At 50.0% G+C, this 22,812-nt stretch overlaps 1 protein-coding gene across 1 annotated transcript; it reads left to right on the top strand.

Moving 5' to 3' along the window:
* The first annotated feature begins 3,213 nt into the window (after positions 1-3,213).
* Positions 3,214-8,106, top strand: EZHIP (EZH inhibitory protein). The gene is made up of 6 exons (XM_053670586.1): positions 3,214-3,366; positions 3,408-4,185; positions 4,218-4,566; positions 4,827-5,060; positions 6,899-7,043; positions 7,954-8,106. Exons 1-6 carry the CDS (start codon positions 3,214-3,216, stop codon positions 8,104-8,106), a joined length of 1,812 nt encoding a protein of 603 aa, XP_053526561.1.
* The last annotated feature ends 14,706 nt before the right edge of the window (positions 8,107-22,812 follow it).

The raw sequence follows: 22,812 nt of genomic DNA, 5'->3' as shown, positions 1-22,812 counted from the left end.
CCTTACGGCAGGGGTCTGCCAATCTGGACAGCACTGGCTCAAAGGATCAGATGACTTTCTGATGTAAGAGGCTGCCTTGTGCATTCAGGGAGGTAAGCAACATTCCTAGCTTTGATCCACCCATGCCAGCAGCACCTTCCCCTTCCCCCGGTTGTGATAAGCAAAAATGTCTTAAAACATTGCCAAGTGTCCCCTTGGAGCACAGAATGTCCCTTGGTGAGCACCATATTTGTACGGTGTATGAGATTTTCATATACAAAGAATGCTAGGTGTATAGAAAAATGGACAGACAGATGTAAATGCATATCAGTATGTGATTTTCATTTGCATAACACAGCCACTTTCCAACAGCAGCAAAAGGTATTCGAAAACACCCTGCAAGAGCTGCGTGAGTTTATTTTATGAATATCCACTGTCTTGCTGGAAGTTTAGGGTGCTTCCCATTTTTAAAAATAAGTGACACTACAGTCATCATCACGGTTGATCATGTAACACTGTGGGAAGGTACATACGTATACGCCTTTTCTCGAGATTCAGTGCCCAGAAGAGGAATTGCAGCCTCAAATGGATTTCGTGTGTTATGACTTTTATGTGTCTCAGACAAGTTTCCACCTAGCCAGGCGCTGTGCGTGTTTAACCCCTTCCAGTAGCGTGGAGAGTGCTTCATCTCTCACCACAGCTCAAAGCATAAGTAAACATTAAAAATTAGTTGCTTTCTAACATGTAAATAGCTGTATTTTTCTGCACGTAAGAGTAATCTATGCTTGCCGAAAACACTCAGCATAGACGGGGATGAGGCCAACAAAACATGCTCCTCCGGGAGTTTTTGTTTCCCCGGAGGTCACCAATCCCTGGTGTGTCCCCAGTCTGCAAGTCTTGCCAATTCCAGGAAGTGGCACTCATGTCCACCCAGAGTACTATGGCCAAAAAAGCTGAGAGTCATCACTGATTGCTTCCCTTTCCCTCATGACCTCACGTGCAGTGAAGTGTTCCCAGCTGAGGCCTCAGACGGAGGACATCGGGGGAGCAGACACGAGCCATCCCCACTCTGCCCTGTCTGAATTCCAGCTCTACAGAGTGCCCCGAGCATGACCAAATGGTCATTGTTCCGTGACGCTCTGTTACCGAGTGGTAGATGGCTGGAGCGCATTCTAGCCTCTTCATCCATTCTTCATCGGAGTACATCCGGTGCGTCATCAGTACTTTGTTTTCCGTGTTCCGTTCCATTTTGCCTTTATTCATGGTCTACTCCGCCCTCATAACCTTGTATTCTATACTTCATTCCACTCCATTTCTCACGGAGCAGTGCTTTTATCTGTAGTGCAGGTTTCACAGTCCTTTCAGTTCATGACAGTGCATGTTCTGCTCCTTTCTATGATTCCTTCCCGTTTAATTTTTATTTTCTCCGGTCTTCTTCAATACTCTACTTCACTGCATATTCCATCGCATTCCTTTTCTCACGTCTCATCGCACATGTTTTTATTTCGCACGTTTTCTCACGTCTCAACGGCATATGTGCCGTTGGATACTTGCTTGCACTGCCCCTTCCCATCCCATTTTTCCATTCAGTTTCCACCCTGCTCAATATTCCTTTCTACATCCTGTTCAAGTCCGTATTCCATTTCCTGTTTCATCCCAGTGTCCACTGCAGAGGGTCTCATTTCATCCCTTTCTGCATTCCAACTTCAAATCCACTTTCCATTCCTTATTATTTAATACTCCCAATACCATTGCAGTCTGCCTTGCCTTGCGTTTCACTTCCACATGCTCATCTGCCCAGTAAGCATCCCATTCCATTCAGCCACAATGGCTCGGATAGTGGCTTTCAGGAGAACCTAATCAAAGACTGACAAGCATACGTGGCCTGTACCAAGAATCTTCTTTTCTGGGAATTTGTCCATAACAAGGGCACGATCGAGGACACGGACAATGTTTAGTGAGAAGGGTGTGCCTCACAGTGATGTGTCACAGAGAGTGAAAATTTGGAACGATGTCAATGTTGGAATGTTTGGATTTGTAAGCTCCTTCTGTAAACGGAGTATTTTGTTCTTAAAAGAATGGCCCTGTGGAAATTTATTTACTGACATGGAAAGAGTGTTTTCTGGAGCCCCCAAATCAGGTTATCAGACAATACCTAGGGATAAATGACTCCATGTCATAAAATAAAATAAACTATGAGATATGTGTGAATGGCTTTTCTACCAGTATGTAAGTAAAGGCTCCCTGTCCTTGCTCATAGGTGAGTGAGAATTTAGGTGCCAGATCTCTTACATTTGCTGTTCTGTTTGGGGTATGGAACAGGCAGCCCTTTCATATCAATGATTAAAAATCAGTCTCCACATATTGAAGGTGAAGCCTGTGCATCGCATCATGTTTATATTAACAGAAATAAAAGAGTAGGCCAAATAAGTGGATGTATAATACAATATATTCACCAGCGGATTACTATGCACCCCTTGCAAATGCTGATAGATGTTTAAGGACAGTATCACCCGGAATCTCAGGTGTTGGAGACATAATGCAGGGGGTACATCTTACTGTAAGACTTAACCATCCTACCACCCACACCCCGCCCCATGCCCGTTCCTGGTGGCAGCGCTGAACCTCTGCAGCCAAGACTGTGGGCCCCACCCTTTTTCTCGCCTTCAGGCTGCTCTGCAAACAGACCCTGGTGTCGGGTTGTTCAGATGCCCGGGGGAGTCCTGGGAGCGTCCCCTCTGGGTCACCACGCAGGCGCCCAGTGCCCTGACCAGATTCCTGGGCAGGGACGCCTGGCTCGGGGATATCTCCTGTCATCTGGTGTGGTATTTCTTTGAAGCCGCAGCTTGCGGTTGGAGTCACCACAACCCTGGTGCCGGACAAGCTAAGCTGATTTGGGACGCCTCGAATTGTTTGTACGGACAGCCTCCCAGCCTCTGCTCTCTCCCTCCAAAGCATACCCACTAGGGGGCCGGGGAACGATGGGGAATGCGCTGCACAGAACACCGGAGCGGACTCGGGGGGCGTGGGGAATGCACCCTCGGGTTCCGCGCCGGTTGCAGCGGGGCTGCGCGCGCGCGGAGAAGCTGAGAGTCGTGTGACAACAGCTGGCCAATCCGAGGCTGGGGACTCCACGGGGCCCGCCCAGTCCCTCATTCCTCCACCTCGCACTGTAGGACAAGCAGCGCCCGCCCGGCACCCTCGCTCTCCGGTCTCTGCGGAAAACTCGGAGCCATGGCCACCCAGTCTCACTTGGAGAAGGAGCAGAAGCAACAGCAGGCTGAGGGGCCCCCAGGGCCAAAGAACAAAGTCGTCACTGCCCCTGGCGATGCCCGCGGGACCGGCCACGGCGGCGCGGCCCTGGGTGCCCACGGTCTGGAGCATCTGGTTTCCATCTGGCGGGGGCGCTCTGTTCGGTGACGCAGCAGGTGCCTCCTCCTGTGTCGTGGCCGAAGCTCAGCCGCTGGGGAGGACCCGGGCCGCCCTCCATGCCCTGCGTGCGGGAAAGCGGGTGTCCCGAGCTCCGGGGTGGTCCGAGTCCCCACACAGAGGTGAGCTGTGTGGCGCCCGAGACGGCCCAAGGGCTCCAGACCGCACACTCGGGTAAAGAGGCCGCGGCGGGGCAAGCCGTGAGGGGTGGGGGTGTCCAGGCCAGCGGGCGAGCGACCCACACCACGGGCCCCGCGAACGGCCGTGGGCGGAAGCGGCACAGCCGCAGGAGGGTGGCCCAGGCTCACAAGCTTTTGTGGCGCTGTCTGTTTCCAGAGGCACCTGCGTCTCAGAGCTCCGTGCCTTTGCCGCCATCCTCTCCAAGGGCAGAGCCCAGGAGCCGCCGTTCACCTGGGGCTTCTCCATCGAGTCCCGCGTCGCCGCGCGTCCCGGACCTCCAAAGCCGCACCACCCCGCCGCCAGGCCCTGTCCTTCGAAGCCGCGCCACCCTGCGCGGCCCTGCTGCCTGCTGCTTCTGCGCACCCCGGCAAGGCCGTGCTGTCCGCCGCTGCGCCTCTGTGCCAGGCCCTGCCTCCCGCCCGCGGAGTGCCTCTGCAGCTGCAGGTGCATCTGCGCGAGGCCCCGCACCCAGCTGTAGCCCTGCACGCGCGCCGCCACGTTGTGCTGCCCCGAACCACGCGTCCAGGTCAGGTACCGCTCTTCACAGCCTTGGGTCCGCACCAGGTCCTGCTCGCCGCCGCCGTGGGTCCGCACCAGGTCCTGCTCGCCGCCGCGTGGGTCCGCACCAGGTCCTGCTCGCCGCCGCCGTGGGTCCGCACCAGGTCCTGCTCGCCGCCGCCGGGTCCGCACCAGGTCCTGCTCGCCAGCGCTGCGCATCCACTCCAGGGTCCCTGGCCACAGCCGCTGCGCTCCCGGGCCCAGCGGTGGTCTAGGATGCTCTGCTTCTGCGCCGAGCCCAGCTTCCCGTAGTCGCCCGTCTGAACCAGGCCCTGCCCTCCGAAGCCCCGCATCCGGGCTAAGCCCTGCCCTCCGCATCCGCTCCAGCCCAATAAGCCCAATAATCCCAATAAGCCTTGCCGTCCCCAGCAGCAGCACGACTGCGGGCTTTGTCCCCCAGAGGCGCCCCACCCAGAGCAGGTCTACCCCCAGCAGCCAATCCGCTCTTCCTGAGCCTGCTGGCCAGAGGCCTCCTTCCCCAGGGCTCCCCTCAGGAAGCCTTGTGGTCCAGAGCAGCCCAACCTCTCCTGCTCTCGGGGCGCTAATCCTTCCTTCCCAGCCACGCTGGCGTGCAGTCCGCTGCGTGCCTCTCTCACCAGCACCTCCGGGTCGCCTCTATCCTCCCCTGGCAGGTTTGTTGAGAATCCCCTCCTCCTCTGCTTCTTGCCCATCCCCCGCAGCGCCCCCCGACCCTCGGCCAATGAGTTTCCTGACCAGGGCCCCTCATCTCCCCCCACTAACGTTTCTGGCCACAGCTCCTCCTCCTCTTCCCCTAATTTTCATGACCTGGCCCTTAGCCCTGCTAGCCTGAGAAGAGCCTTGCTCCTGGAGTTTGATCCTCTGAGCCCTGCCTCTCCAGGAGAGCAGGCTGAAATCTGTTTCAGCATGCATGACTCCCCCACACCTCCCCCCAGGTGAGCTGTGACCCTCCCTGAGCAGCCTCATAAGACCCAAGAGGAATCAGCCCCCACCCACTGCGCTGAATGGGCTGCCTGCTCTGAGGTCACCTGTGAGGTTTGGTGGAGCTCTGTTAGCCAGCCACCAAGCTTCTATGAGTTTTGAAGCCTCCTCCTCCCGGAGACTCCACCGCCTAGCACTTACCCGCTGTTGGCCCTCGATTCCAGGCCCTCTTCTCCCTCCAAAGGGCCCTGCTTTGCCCCTGAGTTGAGACTCCCCTTTTCCAGGTTGCCTCTCATACAATGAATCTTTGACAAATGAAATAAAAATGTTGGCTTTATTCTCTTAATGCGTTATGGTTTTCCACTGAGGGGAAAGGGCTTGTGGTTTGTCCCTACCCACTTAATTTGGGGATGTGGGGGGATGAGTTCGAATCCCAATTTGTTGTAAATGCTCTACATTCACTCAGTTTTGTGGTTTGCTATTTAATGCTTTGCTTTCTGTGTGGGTGTTTGGTCAGGTATAAAAACTGTGCAGCCACCACTGCCCCCGCCCTCCCCAGAATGCCCATCGCCTAGTATCTTTACTCCTGGACATGGTGCTTGCCCCACCTGGGCGTTTCCCCAATGTCTGATGACAGGGAGTGTCTATAGTCAGCCCCTCCCCTCGGTAGCTCCCAGAAGAACAGGAAGGGATTCACCAAATGCACCAACAGACTGAGGTGGAGAAAAAAATGAAGCTCGGGAAAGAGACCGAGGACATATTGGGCATGCCATTAGAAATGTGGGAACTAAAGGGACTGTTTCCCAGGACACTGATTTTAAAACTCAGTGCATACTTATTCTTGAATAACCCGACGGACGTCCAAATACTAGAATAAGAAGTAGATCTTTCTAACCGCACCAAGTCTCACAACCTCAGTTCAGAGAGCCTACATTTCTGCCCAGTTTACAGACGTCACAATTGAGGCTCAGAGCGACTTTGTGACTTGAGATCTTGTTGCCTCTGGGCCTTGGCCCTGGAGTCAGAATTCTGGTTTTCCTACTGACTCACCGTGTGTTCCCGGAAGAGCTAGTGCGTCCGGCATCCTAGGTTTCCTCGTGTGCCAATCAGGCGCCGTGAGAGTGGATGTTTCCTAGAGTGTGCGAAGGATGAAAGCGGATGGCATGTGTTAAGCTAAATAAACTGTGTTGGTTCTGTGTTACACCTGAAGGATTAAAATAGGGTAACCGGTAAAGTAGCAGGATCTTTGAAAGGGGAATGGAGGAACATGCTGTCCCATTAACCATTTCCTTTTTCCCCACTGGGCCTCACAAAGTATGTAGCTTACCCTGACACTTCACGTATTAGAATTTTTTAAGGGAAATGACACGAAACAGTGCCCCAGAAAAGCGTGGATAAAAGCAGGCGATACTGTCGTGAGAGGGAGCTGGGGGTAATGCACAGTGCATGTGCACTGGGGTCAGGCAAAAACCTGGGCTTGAAAACTGGCCCCGTCTCTGCCGGCCTGTCCGACCTTGAGCAAGCTACACAACCTCTCCGACCCTCCGTGTCCTCTGCTGTGAAGCGGGGAGCACAGACAGTGTCTACTGGACGATCGCTTCCTCGGAGGGGGAGCCTTTCCTGACCCTGGCCTCGGATCCGGCCAGCTGTGGTGGCATAAATGGTCTTTGTCTCTGTTCCTAACGTCCCCTGCTCCTGAGAGGGACAGGTGTGGGTCAGGATTACCGACCGGCAGGGTCAAGCATGTCCGCTCAACTAGCAGAGGAATTGTCAAATACACAGCGGCTCCTGCAAACCCACGGGGAGACGGGAGTGCAGGCCAGGACACTGTTTGGCTGCTCTGTAACACTAGGGCCCGGCTGCAGCTTTCCCGGCCCGGGTCCAGAGGGCACCCATGCCCAGCATGGCTCTCCCAGGAAACGGAGGGCCAGCCACAGGACGAGGCCAAGAGGCAGGCAGGCCCCTCCACGGAAACCTCCCATGGTTCAGAGGTGGTGGTTGGTCTCTGAACTTGAAATCCCTTGGGCTCATCAATGTTTACTGTCTTCTTGCTCTTTCAATTCACCACCAGTGAAGAGGGAGCCAGTGGAATCCTCGGCCCCACCCTCAATCCCTATTAAAGCAGGTGGCTGGCCTAGCTCTCTGCCTCTCTCTGCCTCCCCATCTGTCTCTCATCTGTCTCTCATCTCTGTGTGGCCACGGGTGGGCTCTAGCACTTCCTCATCTTCTAAGTAATACACCTGGATCGTCTCGGTTCCATGAAGGTCTGTACCAAGGTCCAGTCCAACCAGGACACGGAGTACTGACAGACTGAGATGGCCAAGAAGCACCCCCCGAGTCTGGCCTCCCAGCACGGACTAGTTGCTCCAGACTGGTGCTGGGGACATCTGAACGGATGGCTAGAGGAGGGGGGTCATAAGGCCTTGCAGTAAGGGGGGGGTGAGGGACAAATGGAGGAAGAGGGCGGGGGATTTCAGGGGAGGGGTCAGGCCACTTGTATGAGAGCACGTGTGTGAGAAAATGTCTCTGACGTTCCTTTGCGTGTGTGCCTTTGTAAAGTTCAGTACACGTTTTATGGACATTGGAGCTCATGCAGGGACAAACACAAAGAGCTATCCAGGCATAGAAATGGGATACATGTCAGGACTTGTACTGATTCCGTTTTAAACAGGTGAAGGCATGGACATTGCAGCAGGCACAGTGAGTATTGAACAATTTCGAAACCACTGCTTAGCTGATCCCCCACGACTTTTGACCATGTTAATTACCACACTTTTGGAAAACTCTGCATTTTATTGTATGACAAGCCAACAGTAGCCAGAGTACACCTAAGCCATATTCTGATTTTCGCCACCGCCCAGGCACACAGGCTGCAGGTCCTGCTGACCACGGGCACCGCCCCCACAGCCGCCCCCGCTGCTCTTCCTGTCCCGGCAGCAATCGGATGCTCTGCTTCGGGAGGAGGACTTGCTTCCCCTGGCTGAGCATCTGTACCAGCAGGCCCTGCCCTCCGAAGCCCTGCATCCCGGCCATCCGGGACGGACAGAGAGCATCCTCTGAGCAAGGTATGTGTGCAGTGTTTGCAGTAACTAGTGATGGGGTCTTTTCTTCATGTTTTGCACATTCTTTCTTTGTAGGGGAAAGGGAGGGAGAAAGAGGGGGAGAGAAACATCAATGTGTGTGGCCTCTCATGCACCCCCTTACTGGGAACCTGGCCCACAACCCAGGCATGTTCCCTGACCGGGAATCGCACCAGAGACACTTTGCTCCGCAGCCCGAGCTCAATCCACTCACTCGCACCAGCCGTGGCTGCGTTTTCCACCATGACCCTATCGCTAGTTGTGGAAGGGAGACTCAACTCACCCAATTCTCTGAGATTGCGTGGAAACAGAACGAGACTTCCGGCCAAGACACAGGCGCAGGTGAACACAATGTGCCCTCCTCTCACAAGCTAACGTAAGGACAACAAAAATTTAGAAACAAAGAAACAACCAAAAGACAGGAAACTGAACTGTATGGAGGTCCATCAACCATTCATCCGGCCTAGTAAGAGGGGTGGAGTCGGGGCCAGCAGAGAGGGGCGCGGGGGGGGGGGAGGGTGGGCCGACCCGGGGCATGCAGGCGGTGACTAGTGGACCCCCGGATGCGGGGAGGCAACCAGCAGACCCCGGGGAGGCCCACAAGGCAGAACGTAGACAAGTCCACCCACCGGGGAACCAGCACCAGAAGGGCCCAGTTTGTGTGGGAATAGGCAGAGGGCACTGAAACCCAAGGGAGAGCAGAGCAAGCACCATTGTACCCTCTCTGATCCCGCCCCCCACAGACAGCACACAACCCAGCCACCGGGCAGCGCAGCCAGCCCAGGGGAGCAGCTGAGGCTCCGCACCTCACTATGTAACAGGTGTGTCCAGACCAAAAAAAAAAAAAAAAAAAGACTCAAACGCAAGAACAAATCAAAGCCCCAGAGCCAATACTTTTAAGAGACCAAGCGATGGCCAACCTATCAGATGCACAGTCCAAAAACACTGGAGATCAGGATGCCACAGAACTCAGAACGGGTTGATTTTAGTCACAAATTCGAGGAACAAATGAAGGCCAAACTAAGTGAAATGAAGCAAAAGGCACAGGGAACCAATAGTGACGGAAAGAAAATGGGGACTCAGATCAATGGAGTGCACCAGAAGGAAGCAAGAAACAACCAAACAGAAAAGAATGAAGAAACAAGAATTCAAAAGAATGAGGAGAGGCTCCGGGACATCTTTTAAACATCCCAACATCCGAATATAGGGGTACCAGAAGGGGAAGAGGAAGCGCAACAAGTGGAAAACTTATTTAAACAAATAATAAAGGAGAACTTCCCCCATCTGGCAAAGGCAATAGACTTCCAGGAAGTCCAGGAAGCCAGAGAGTCCCAAAGAAGGTGACCCTAGGAGGAACACACCAAGGCCCATCATAAACATTAGCCAAGATGAAAATGAAGGACAGAATTGGAAGCACCAAGAGCTAAGGGGACAGTCGCGACAAAGGAGCGCCCACAGACTGTCAGCGATTTCAAAAGAGACCTTACAGGCAAGAAAGGGCTGGAAAGAGAATCCAAGTCGTGAAAGGCAAGGACCTCCATCCAAGATTGCTCTATCCAGCAAAGCTTTCATTTTAGAATGGAAGGGCAGATAAAGCCCTTCCCGATAAGGTCAAGATCAAGGAGTTCATCATCACCAAGCCCTTATTATAGGAAATGTTAAAGGGGCTTATCTAAGAAAAGGAAGATAAAAAAGGAACAGAAAGACAGCAAATCACAGTTAAAACAACCACACCAAAACACAAGCAAACCAAAACAAACAAGGGAACAGGAACAGAACCACAGAAATGGAGACCACAGGAGGGTAGCAAGAGGGGAGGGGAGGAGGAGAGTGGGGGGGGGGGAAAGGTGCAGAGAATAAGTAGCATAGACGGTAGAGAGAAAAACAGACAGGGGGAGGGCAAGAATAGTGTGGGCAATGTATAAGCTAAAGAACTTGTGACAATGGACGTGAACAAAGAATGGGGGGAGGGGGGGGGGGAGGGGAAGAAGGGGGAAAGGGACAACGCAATGGCAAGCAAAAAACAAAAACAGCGGGAGACCGCGGAAAGGAAGGGCGTAATACCTATGAATGCCACATTAGCAAAAGGGACTCCCTTGGCCACTTTCATATTTCTCCATTTGTCCTGCCTTTGTTTTTGCGGTGTGTGGCCGGGAGTGGCATTGGCCCGGCAAGAAGGGCCCTATTCCTGGGCCCCTGTTTTAGAGGTTCCCGCCAGGTCCTTGTCAGCTAAACAGAGCTAAGAGTACAACAGAACTGCCTATGCAGACCACAGAGCTAAGTGTCCACGGGACCAATGGAATGGGCCCACCAGGCCCCAACGCCCTAAAGCTTGTGTGGAAAACGGTTCAGCTTCCCTCTTTCCCCAAGGCTGCCTCCAGGTCCAGTAAGGCCCTCTTCTCCTTCCTAGCCAAGGGTAGTCTGGGCCTATGGTATGTATAGTCTTTGGCCCAAAGGGCGGCCAAGTGGCCACTGTTTGTGGAAGCAAAGGGTAGACAAAGCTTGGAGGTGGGAGGCTGAGGTGCTCTCAGGGTTAAGTGTGAGGCCCTTTGGGGGGTAGGACGAGCTGGCACTGGGAGGGAGATCAGGACAGGGCCAAGGGCCTGCCTTGGTACCTCTGCCCCAGGCTCGCTGCAAATGTCAGCGACTGGCCTGTCTGTATAATTAGCTCTGTAGCCCAGCCCCAGAGAGTCAGGCACACCAGGGAAGCGAGAAAGCCAACCGTGTCCCTGGAGGAGGGGTGGCTCTGACCACACCACACAAGCCCAAGCGCAGGCGGAGAGGAGAGCAAGAGTTTAGGCCCCAGCTTGGGTACCTCCTGCAGCGAGCCAGGCAACCAGTGGGCTGAATCAGAGATGCCCCACCCACTTACCACACGCTAATGCTTTTGTTTGTCTCCTGTGTATTTAATGGGCTCGGGGTGCACTAATCCAATGCCCTTCAGTCAAGCCCCCAACACAGTCTACCAGCTGTTTCCTTCCCTGACCTTTGGTCCTTCCCAACTCCCCCCCCAGGAAGGTACCAAATGTCATCACACGACAGACCTCCGTACCATGGAATGCGACAACGCTTCTCAGATTTCATCTTTCCTGACCTTTGGACAGCCTTGGACATAGCATTCCCCCCTCTTTCCTTGATACTTGTCTTCCTACGTGCTGAAAGACTGCTCTCTTTGTGCTCACCCCCCACTCTCATAGACCATTCTCCTGTTCCACACCCTAAGTGCTGTGGTATTTGTTTTAATTCGGTGGGTTTTTTTTGGAGGAGGGAATTTATTTATTTATTTATTTATTTATTTATTTATTTATTTATTTATTTATTTTTAGAGAGAGGGGAAGGGCAAGAGAATGAGGGGAGAGAGACATCATGTGTGGCTGCCTCTTGCACACCCCACACTGGGGACTTGGCCAGCAACCCAGGCATGTGCCCAGACTGGGAATCGGCAGAGACCCTTTGGTTCACAGCCCACGCCACTCACTGAGCCACACCAGCCAGGCCCGGTTGGTTCTTCTTCCACCCATTTCTTTCCTAGGAGGTCCCATCTGTCTCATGTTTGAAAAGACAGATAGTCCCTGCTTTTCAAAAGTTTGTGTTTCGCCACTTGCTTTTCATTGTTTCGCTTTGCTTTCAGGCAAGACCTACACGGGACCCGGTGTCGCGAACTGAAAGACGTCGGAAGAGGATCTTTGGTTTGCAATGAGTGGTAATTACTTCTTCACTTAGGCCATCTCAGCCTAGGAAAGGTTTCCCGGGAATGCTCTGCATTCCAACAGTGGGGCAACCCGTCGGGGTTGAAACGGATGCGTCCAAATACCGTGTGTACCACTGCCACCCGTCCCCTTTTACTCCGGTCATGCATACATCCGGCTACTTCGCTGACCTCTCCACTTGTCTAAAAAGCATCTCGGGCTGCAGTAATATGGAGCTCTGCCCGGTAGAAATAGAATGTGCAATTCCGCACATGGAATTGACCATTTTCTCGTGGCCGGGTTTTCAAAGGCATTCACATGACACTCACGGTAATACTTGATTTCATTCCATGTGAGCCAAAATAGTCTGTCACCAATAGTCTGAACCTCTGTAAAAACCACTCATGAGATGTTCTCCATGTTTTCTCGCTAAGTCTTTAACACGTGGCGTGTAACTCGGACTTACAGCCGACCTCAGTTCTGACTAGCCACATTGCAAGTGATCAATAGCCAGAGCTGTGGACGTGTGTGTACGGCACAGCCTTAGACCTGCTTCCCTTCGTCCCGCTCGTTCATCTCCTGGAGCTGTGAACCCACCCCCAGCAGTTTCTCTTGTTGGGCCCCTGTCACGTAAGGCTTGCTGAGGGATTTAGGAAGGGCTTCTAGGGGTGCTACCGGGTCCTCCGGGGACCATGGCAGGAACAGAGGCAGTGCAGATGATCGCACCAGTGGAGAACGCCACGTGCCCATGGGACCTTGAAGGGAGGCGGGTGGGCAGCTTTAGGAACTTCGCCCGCTGGTAGGTACGGTACCTGTTGGCCGGAGGAGGCAGCACTGCCAGGCGTGAGCAGATGGACTGGGGGCAGGATACGCCAGGGCGGTCCCCACCTTGCCCTCTCCTCCAGCTGTGCGTGTTTCATTCCAGGCCTGGCGTGTTTTAGTAGGGGCCGGCCTGCAGCAGGACGAGGGGTGCCGGTGGAGACTGAGCAGTTCCTGCTCACCTCCGAGGACGGTGAAGTCACTCACCCACACAGGCGGATGTCCCGTCGCGCAGTCCTATGCGTGACCCGTCTTCCTGGCGTGATGGGGCTTGGTGTTCTTGGCAGCTTAGTGTGTTGGTCCACGGCGAGAGGGGGGCAGTGGCTGTTTCCCCAGATTTACACACCTTCACAGTAGAAGGTGCCCCGGGAGGGGTCCCCAGCCCGGTCGGTATATGGGGCAGCAGTCTCTACCGGTTGGCCATTCCAATGGATCCAAGCCGGGGACAGTACTTTGGTCCTCCTAGCCCAGGTTTGACCTGTCAGTAATTCAATCCGCTGGTTTTCCATGTTGCGTTATTCCCTTTTGCCAGTTCTGCTGCTGGCATGTTACGGGGGAGATGGACCCTTCCACCAATATCCTGTTCTCTTGCTCGGTCTTGGATATCATAACCTTTGAAATGGGACCCCAGCCCTGTTTCACCTGGGCAGCGGCGGTACCCGGTGCCCAGCTTTTCTGCTCCCCTCATGGCGGCAGTCTGGTTTCCACGGGGACAAGAGAAAGCTGGGGTCAGGCCAGATGGGGGGTGTCCGCACAAACCAAGGCATATTGGAGAACCCTCCCTCGGAGAGAGGGGGGCCAATAGAATCCCTGGGTCAATCCCTCCCATGCTGGCAACTGTGGCGGATGGCCCCGGGCTCCTTTGGCAGTTGCCTTGGCTGCTGTTCAGAACCTAAAGGACATGTTGTTACCTACCGCCTTAGCCATGCTTCTCAAGGGCAATCCAGCATTCTTGGCAACGTGTCATCCCACCCAGGCACGACAGTGGCCACCCTTCCTGTGCTCCCAACCTGCTGTCTCCCGAAGGGCCAGTTTGGGGGGCTCAGACCTGAGCTGGGGCATTAGCCTCCCGGACTGCCAGGGTGTGTCAGTGCCTTATGAGCCGGCACATAGAACACAGCGAGGACGGCCTGAAGCTCTTGCAGGCGGACCCAAGTGTCTACCCTGGCATCCTGACCCCCCGAGGGCGTATTCATGACCACCCACCCCTTGCTTTCCCACTGACTAAGCCCTAGGGTTCATTCCTTTAGGCAGGCCAGTTTTCCCTGCCAGAGGGTCATGGCTGGGGCTCCTGAGTGCTCTCAGGCAAAAGGCGCGGCGCTCATGACTGTTTCCTTCCAGACGGGGTCAGTGTTGGGCAGATTAGTGACTGCCTTCCCTGTGGACAGGTTGCCCTGAGCAGAGCAATCTGCAAGGCACTGTGCGTCAGGGGGGATTTTTTCCCTTCCTCTCCACGGGCTGCAGGGGCTGCCACAAGAATAGGGGCGGGGCCGTTTGGAGGCTTCAGGGCCTCCAAGGGCCAGTGGCACCTGCATTTTTAGACTCAGTGGGCTGGCGGGCAGGGTGCTCCTCTGCTGCCAGTAGGCATGCCCCTTGGTCCAAGTGGAGGGGTGTGCCCCGGCCGGTGTGGCTCCGTGGGGTGAGCGCTGGCCTGTGAAGCAGAGGGTCAGGGGCTTGGTTCCCAGTCAGGGCAGGTCCCTGAGTTGCGGGCCAGGTTCCCCAGTGTGGAGCGTGCAAGAGGGCAAGCACACACGGATGTTTCCCTCTGTCTCTTTCTCCCCCCGCCCGCTCTGTCTAAGCATACATAGATAAAATATTTTTTGAAAGTGTAGGGGCGCATCCACGGAACATTTCCTCAGCCCATGGTTTGTTAGCAAGGGCAGTTTCGTTTTTTGTTCCCCCCCCCCCCCACAGTGTGCTGTTCCTTCCCGGGAGGCTCTGCCTGAGGGAGTGCTGTGTACACTGCTAGAAGCTGGTGCTCTATGGGGTTGGGTCGAGTCTCTGTCCCCTTCAGAGCTGAGACCACGGTCCTAGGGGTATGGCCCCCTGCTGTTCTCTCTGCCAGCGCGCCCACCCCTAACCTCTGGCGTCCCAGAAACCCTCCGACTCAAACGGTAGCCCTGCCCAGGAGACGTCGTCCAGAGCTTCAATCTCCTTCACCAGTGTCTTCGCCTTCTGCAGTGTGGCTTGGGCTCTGAGTTCAAGACTCACACGTGCCCTTTTCCCAACCAGGCTGTACAAGGGATGTAGGCACTGTGCCACGGAGGGAAGGAGAATCCTCCCAAACCCCCGCATTCCCAGAGGGGCTTGCGTCTCTTTCTTGTTCTAGGTAGAGTCGGATAGGCTCGCATCTTACCAATTATAGCTGCTGGGGAAAAGCACGTCTCACCTGGCCAAGTGACTCACAAAGACTTTCCTGTAGGGCCCCGGCCTGGACATCTCCGCAGGTCCCCCGCCTATCCTCCCCCTCACAGACATCCCGGCAAGGTCTGCCTGGCGTCCTGCAGGGGAAGCAAAGTAACATTATCTCCTCAGAGGAATGGGCAAACTTGACTGCTGCGAACAGAGAGTGCAGGGATAGTTCTCAGGCTACCATGCCACAACATATTTTGCGGCTGTGTAGGCAGTCCTTGGGAAGCACTCGTAAGGTCCTTTATTGCCACTCCCATGTAAAGGTAAATTGATCTTAGTTATCAGAAATCTGTACTTGCCAGAGTCTTTCCAAAATGTCCTGGAAGATGAAGCACTTTTGCAGGAAAACTTTTGCAAAAGCACCAGAGTTAAAAAAAAAATAAATGTAAGTGAGAAAAGACATAAAAAATGGACATGATTAAAGATCTAATAGGAATTCATAAAGACACAATTAACAAAGTAATTTGGTTAGTTCTTGCGACACGCATTAAAAAATTTTAAGTGGAATTATGAGTGATAAAATCACACTAGGACATATCAGACTTTTAGGAATTTCATACACTTTCTGGAACACTTATGTTAATAATATGCTTTTACAAGGAGTTTGCCAAAAATGTTCTTTATGTTTTTCTTTGCAATTGCTCCAGTAGTGTTTTGTTGTTTTAACTTTATTCAAACTGATTTTGTTAGAGTGTATTGTGACAGCTGTCATATCAGCGTGCATTTAAAAGAAACATCAGAACTGGTGAATTTCTCTGCAGCCATTATTATTCTGAAGATGTAAGAAAGTGTGCAACATTTGCAGTACTTTGATTTACTATTTTAAAGTATTTTATTTATTTATTTTTAGAGAGGGGGGGGAAAGGAAGGAGAAAGTGAGGCAGAGAAACATGGCTGTGTGAGAAACGTCGATTTCCGTCCACTCGCTCCCAACTGGGGACCTGGCCGACAATTGAGGCATGTGTCTTGACTAAAAATCAAACTGACAACCTTTCAGTCCACAGGCCGGCCCTCAGTCCATTGAGCCACACCAGCCAGAGTGATGTGTTATGCTTTATTATTTCAAGAAAGGTAAAAAACACAACTGAAACACACACACACACAAGATTTGTGTAGTGTATGGAGACGGTGCTGTGACTGATCCAATGTGTCAAGAATAGCATAGGAAATAGAGAAGTCAAAGAACTTATATGTACAAGCCGTGGACATGAACTAAGGGGGGGGGGTGGGTGCTCAGGGGTGGGGTGGCAGTACAGGGAGGAGAAGAATAAAGGGTAGGAAAAATTGGGACAATTGTAATAGCGTAATCAATAAAATATACTTTTAAAAAACTGGCTTGCAAAATGTCTTGAACTATTGACATTTTGGCCACATGATCTTTGCTTTGAGGCTGTCTTATGCATTGGAAAATGTTTAGCAGCACCCTGGCCTTTACCCACTAGAAGCCAACAGCAGTATGTAGCCTACATACTCAAAATATCCAATTCAATAAAGTTATCGGTTAAAATGAAAAATGTGTCTTTTACCTGGACAAAGTTCAGGGGGTATGGATCAAGGTTGGGCAGTGTGGATGGGTGGGGTGGGAGGGGAGTGGTGGAGGGAAATGGGGCAACTGTACTTGAACAACAATCAAAAAAAGGGGAGCACTGGGGGGGTGGGCTGGGATGGGAGTCGAAGACAGAAAACTGCACTCGAACAATAATTAAATTAAAAATATTTTTTAAAAAAGAAAAAGGTAGCCCTGGCTGGTGTAGCTCAGTGGATTGAGCGCGGGCCTGGGAACCAAGCAACCAGGGTTCGATTCCCAGTCAGGGCACATGCCTGGGTTGCAGGCCAGTTCCCATCAGGGGACTCACAAGGGGCAACCATACATTGATATTTCTCTCCCTCTCTCCTTCCCTTCCCCTCTAAAGATAAATAAATAAAATCTTTAAAAAAAAAGAAGAAGAAGGTACCTTTTATTTTACGGAAGAAACTAAACCTACTTTTTGGCCAACTCAATATAAATATAAGCTAAGGAAAGTTTAGCATCTTTTTTTTATCTGACTTTGTTTCTCATGTCATTTTACATATCAAATAAGACTGATTAGTTTAATATATCTCTTTTATTATGAGATAAAAGAAATCTTTTGTGATGTTTGTGGAACCATCTGGATAATCCCAAAGTTAGTTTGAGGTAAAAAATACTTCATTTAGAATTTGATTTGGGGGAAATGGTCAAGAATACCAAAAGGTTTTAAAACACTTGAATAAACATTATGCCAAGTGAAATAAGCCAGTCAGAGAAAGACAAATACCATATGATTTCACTCACATGTGGAATCCCATGAACAAACTGAAGAAACAAGCAAAATAGAGACGGACTCATAGACGGAGAGAAGGATGACAGCTAAGGGCGGCAGTAAGGAGGTTGGAGGGTGGAGGGATGAGCAGAAAGGGGAAAGGACTCATGGACCCCGTGGTGATTATGGGGGTTAGGGAGATATAAGGGGACTGAATGGTCATGAAAAATGTAATAAAGATTTTAAAAATTAAAAAAAAAGGGTCATAGCTCACTGTGAAACAATACGTATTTAACCAAAACGACAAAGACTTCAAAGGCAAATCTCAGCTCTTTTAATAGAAAAGACTCAGTTTTTAGGTCATCAAAGACTCGATGAAGACAATATGAAACTATATCCACAGGAAATTATATCGACAAAACATAAAATCTTTGTTTTCTAGGCAGATTGCTTAAAAGGTAAAGAAAAAACCTTCTATAATCTTATCAATAACAGCAGTGCTCCTGGAACTCTTTGTCCCTCTAACAAATGAAAGAAAATTAAGTTTTAGTTTTACACAAGCACACTTTTGACATTAAACCCTTTTCTTTCTTTAAGCCAATTAAATACAGTGGCTTAACAAATTAATTTGGGCAATACTTTTCGGAGGCAGAAAAACCTCACATGTACATAGCACATATCCTGGACATGCAGAAACAGACAGACACAAAGACCCTATAGCTTTCATTCCAAAACTTTGGCCCTAGATCAGATATAACAATACAAAATTGACTAGTTTATAAATAACAGTTGAATCCAAATTGCTTACCTGGCAGATCGAACAAATTAAGGTTACCCTTTCAAGTGACTGAAGTTTTTTACTAATGTTTGTGGAGAAGACTTTTAAGATTCGTGTTTTCCCTTGGTGAGTAGCTTTAAAAAGCCTCTTTCCTCTCTTTTTTCTTCAGTCTTAGGTCATTGTGGGCAGCGTCTCAGTTGTCTCTGGGGCATTGATAATTCGAAGACACGATAAGATTTACACCTTTAAGAAGACAGGCCTTTTTCCCCTAGGAGTTTAGGGGGTATATTTCCCTATTCTCCAAAGTCTAGGGTAATTACTACTTAATTTGTTTCCCTTGGTATTAGGGGTAAAACGGCCTGGGACGCTTCATTCCTTTCATTGTCAATCACCACAACATCTTCCCATTCACTTTCCTCACTTTCCCGGGGACTTTACCCCTTAGTGTCCAAATCAGTCTTTGTCACAAGTGCTAAGATCTTAATCCGCAGCAGTTTGTGCCCTCTTCACTTTGTAAATAATCATGCTAAATTCTCCAATTTATTATTGGGGAATCTGCTCTCCCACCTTGTCTGCCAGCTCCAAGGCCAGCAGAGTAGTGGACAACCACGCCTCCTTCTCTAACCTCAGCAGTTCTTCCAGCTTTCTAACTTAAGCTTTAGCCTCTAGCTGGCCATCAGAGGCCAGCTGAACTATCCACAGGAGAGGCCAGCCCACTAGAGCAGCCATCCCCCTTCTCTTCTTGGCTGCAGTGCCGCCATATGTGAACTCTCTCAAACAAGTGCATTAAAGCAGCTGGCATTTTCGGGGTATCTTCGTACTCACACAGCAGTCAACAGACATCTAACATATAAGCCATCCCTCTCCACACAGAGGTTGATGGCCAGTTTTGGATTTCCCCCCACTGATGCCTCTGTCTCAGCACCTGTTTCTTCTGTCTCCTGGCAGGCTAGCCAGTTGTTGCTTTGTAAACTGGCTGCCGTACACGGAGGGCAAGCAGAGATGGAAGAAAGGACCAGACTGCTCCAGATTTGTAGTGGCAGATTTAATAAGCAAGGAAACGTACATCAGAAGCTTGTCTTGGGTGGCTACAAGATGAGCGGATCTCTGTACTCACCCGCCAGAATCCTGAAGTTTATACATAGGCCTTAACAGGGTTCAATCACATATACTGTCCAGAGGGTCTCAACAATATGTTGCTCTCTCCAGGCTGCATCTTTGAAAACAGTTTTGGCTTGTGTTAACCATGCGTGGGGAAAGCATACATTCCAAGGACAGAGGGGAGAAGGAGTAATCTCCAATTGCCTGGGCCTAGCTGGCAGGTCAGCGGGTGGTCATGTCCTCTCAGTTACCTCCTCCAACATGCTTGTCCTGGAATAATTCTACACATGACCAAAGACGAGAACAAGAAGTAGACAAATTTCATACAGCAAGTCTCAAATCTCCCAATGCCAAAGAGATTACCTTTATTCCCACTTTACAGATGTGGACATTGAACTTCGGGGTAATTTTGTTACTTCTGAGACCTCATTCATAGTAGTGCTTGGCTCTGGGGTGAGAATTCCTGGGTTTGAATCCCAGTGTTCCTACTGACTCACTGTGTGTTCCTGGACAACTCAGTGAATCTGGGATCCTAAAGTTTCCTCATTTGTCCATCAGGCCCAATAAGAGTGCATGCCTCCTAGACTGTGTTAAGGATGAAAATGGATGGTACGTGTTAAGTGCCTCTAACGGCGTCTGGCACATAGTGAGTGCCAAGTAAAGATGGTTCGTATGCAGACTTGGATTATGATTATGTACCCAGATATTCATGATCCCAACAGCTAGACTTTTAACATTGTATGTACGGAATTTTCCCGAGCAGCAATACTTTAAAACCAAATTAGTCATTTTGAACATGGAAAGGACAGTTATTATTGTGCTTACCTTATAATATGAACACATTTCCATAGGCCGTTGAGCAAGAGTTTTGCCAGCACCAGAACCCACTGCGTGAAAATGTAAAAAGCAGCCCTAGCCAGGTAGCTCAGTTGCTTGGAACATCACCCTGTATACCAAAAGTTGCAGGTATAATCCCCAGTTGGGGCACATACTTAGATTATGGGTTTAATCCCTGGTCAGAGCAGGTACGAGAAGCAACCAATTTATGTTTCTCACATCAGTGTTTTTCTCTCTCTCTCTTTGTGTGTCTCTATCTCTCTCAAATCAATAAGCAGACCCACAGGTCTTTTCAAAACTATAAAAGGCAAAGGTTTTAGCTTCCGAGGTACAAACTCTAGGAATTTAACAAATTTGAACTTGAAGCGGTTCTGTAAACACTTTGGAGAAAAGTGGCTTTCCTGCAGGTATCATTTGCACCTTAATTAACTTTAATGGATGGATGGAATGCACGTGGGATCAACGTCATTGACTGCAAGTTGACCACATACATTACGTGGAATGCAGATATAACGTGTAACAAACATAGTAAGTTTGTGTGTTAAGTACTCTTTTAATATTTATTCATACACTAACCCTTGTGATCCACAGAACGGCCTTAGGAAATAGGTGTTCACACTGAGCTCACTTTTACAGGTGAGGACAGTCGGGAACAGAGGTTCCTTAAAATAAAATATGAAGAAAAGGCACAACGAGCTGTGGACTCAGCCGCAGCCCTTTGCAAAGTTGTGAACCTCCTTTGTGAAATAAGCTGCACGAGGTGCCTCTGCACAGAGTGCTACTGTTCTGCCAAGTGTCAAGCAATGGTTTAAACACATTCATCTGCTGCTGTTTGTGATGAGAAATGGTATTATTACTGCATTGTGTGCAATTGCTGTACCCACCCAAACCTTGAATGGAAAGTGACAAATTCCAGCTCAGCCACATTAACTCAAATTCACACGTGAGAATGATCATAGCAAGAGGTTATGATTTATTGTACAGGGAATATTTATTAATCTCCATAGAATCAGGAGCATGGCATTTAGAAAGTGACAGTAACATTATAGGGCTTCTCTTGAGGGAATTTCTGCTCCCTTTCCAGTAGGATGGAAAAGACAGACTTTCCCCTTGTGACTCTGTGTCCAGTGGGTGTCTAAGCCCCAGAAATGGCTGTGAACTAGGAAAGGGGAGGTGAAAGGCCAATCTCAATACTGCATTGCTTACACTTGGGCAGAGCTTTTACCCCAGGGTGCCACTGTGGTGAGGAGCCAGGGGATATGGAAATCCTCTGCAGTCTTCCCCTAGAAGTTGCCTGTTGATCGACTGCTATGAATTTTGTTTCGTTTTACGACTTTATTTATTTTTAGAGAGAGTGGGAAGGGAGGGAGAAAGAGAGGGAGGGAAACATCAATGTGCCAGAGGTGCACAGATCTGTGCCTCTCACATGCCCCCTACTGGTGGGACCTGGCCTACAACCCAAGCATGTGCCCTGACCCTGACCGGGGATCCAACTGGTGACCTTTTGGTTCACAGGCCAGTAGTACTCAATGCACTAAGCCACACCAGCCAGGGCCTCACATTTTCATTTTGAACTAGGCCAGGTAAATCATGTAGCCACTCCTAATACTGTCCTTAACAGAATTTTTAAATGTCTGGACAAGCAAAACAAGGAATGTACCTGGTGTCTGTGGCTTAAAACAAATGACATTGTCATAACAATAACCACAGGTTGTATTAACCATATATTTTTATTCTGATGCACTCCCCTCTTGGGACCTTGCTGACTTAGTACATAGGAGATGAATCAATTAAGTGAAAGTAGCCCTGATTGGTGTTGCTCAGTGGGTTAAGAAATGTCCCACAAACTCAAGGGTGGCCAGTTTGATTCCTGGTCAGGGCACATACCTGGATTGTAGGCCATGTCCCTGGATGGGGATGTGTGAGTGGCAACTGATCAGTGTTTCTCACATCGATGTTTCTTTCCCTCTGTCTCTTCCTCTTTTACCCAGTCTCTAAAAATAAATAAATAAAACCTTTTTAAAATAAATGAAAGTAAATAGCATGATAGTCCGTGATTTTTTCTTTTTTATTCATGCAACTAAAGGCCATAAAGAGAGAAAAAGGATTACACTATATTATACTTAATGGAGCAATCTATCAGGAAGATATAATGCAGAAGCATCCAAATATGTCAGGAAAAACTTGGAGGACTTCAGTAAGATAGTAACAGCAGTATACTCATCATAAGGGATTTTAACACCCCACTCTCAACAATGGATAGATCTTCTAATCAAAGAATCAACAAGGATATTGTGGCATTGAACAACACCCTAGATCAAATGGACTTAATCAATACATACAAAAACTTTCACCCCAAACAAGCAAAATATACACTAATTTCAAATGCACATAGAACATTTTCAAAGATAGAGCACATAGTAGGTCACAAAAGAAGTCTGAACAAATTCAAGAAAAATGAAGTCATATCAAGCATCTTCTCATATCACAATGGCTTGAAACTAGAAACCAATCTCAAAGAAGAAAACTCAAAAGCATTCAAATTCCTGGAGACTGAAAAGCATGCTATTAAATAATGAATGGGTTAATGATGAAACAAAGAAAAAAAATCAAAAAGTTTCTGGGAAAAAATGAAAATGAACACACATCAGTGCAAAACTTATGGGACATAGCAAAGGCAGTCCCAAGAGGGAATTTCATAGTGATAGAGGCCTACCTAAAAAAGATAGAAACACTTCAAATAAAAAACCTAACCCTACTCCAACAAG

This window comes from Artibeus jamaicensis, unplaced genomic scaffold (assembly GCF_021234435.1).
Source record: "Artibeus jamaicensis isolate MK-2021 breed Jamaican fruit bat unplaced genomic scaffold, CSHL_Jam_final contig_60, whole genome shotgun sequence".
Lineage (NCBI taxonomy): Eukaryota > Metazoa > Chordata > Mammalia > Chiroptera > Phyllostomidae > Artibeus > Artibeus jamaicensis.
This window is presented reverse-complemented; position numbering and strand designations above follow the sequence as displayed.

What these genes read in the sequence shown, in the direction of transcription:
- EZHIP (XM_053670586.1), top strand. Translation starts at nt 3,214, where the DNA reads ATGGCCACCCAGTCTCACTTGGAGAAGGAGCAGAAGCAACAGCAGGCT. An exon ending in CCGCCGTGGGTCCGCACCAG is followed by an intron (nt 4,186 to 4,217) that starts GTCCTGCTCGCC and finishes GGTCCGCACCAG; the next exon opens with GTCCTGCTCGCCGCCGCCGT. An exon ending in AGGCGCCCCACCCAGAGCAG is followed by an intron (nt 4,567 to 4,826) that starts GTCTACCCCCAG and finishes CATCCCCCGCAG; the next exon opens with CGCCCCCCGACCCTCGGCCA.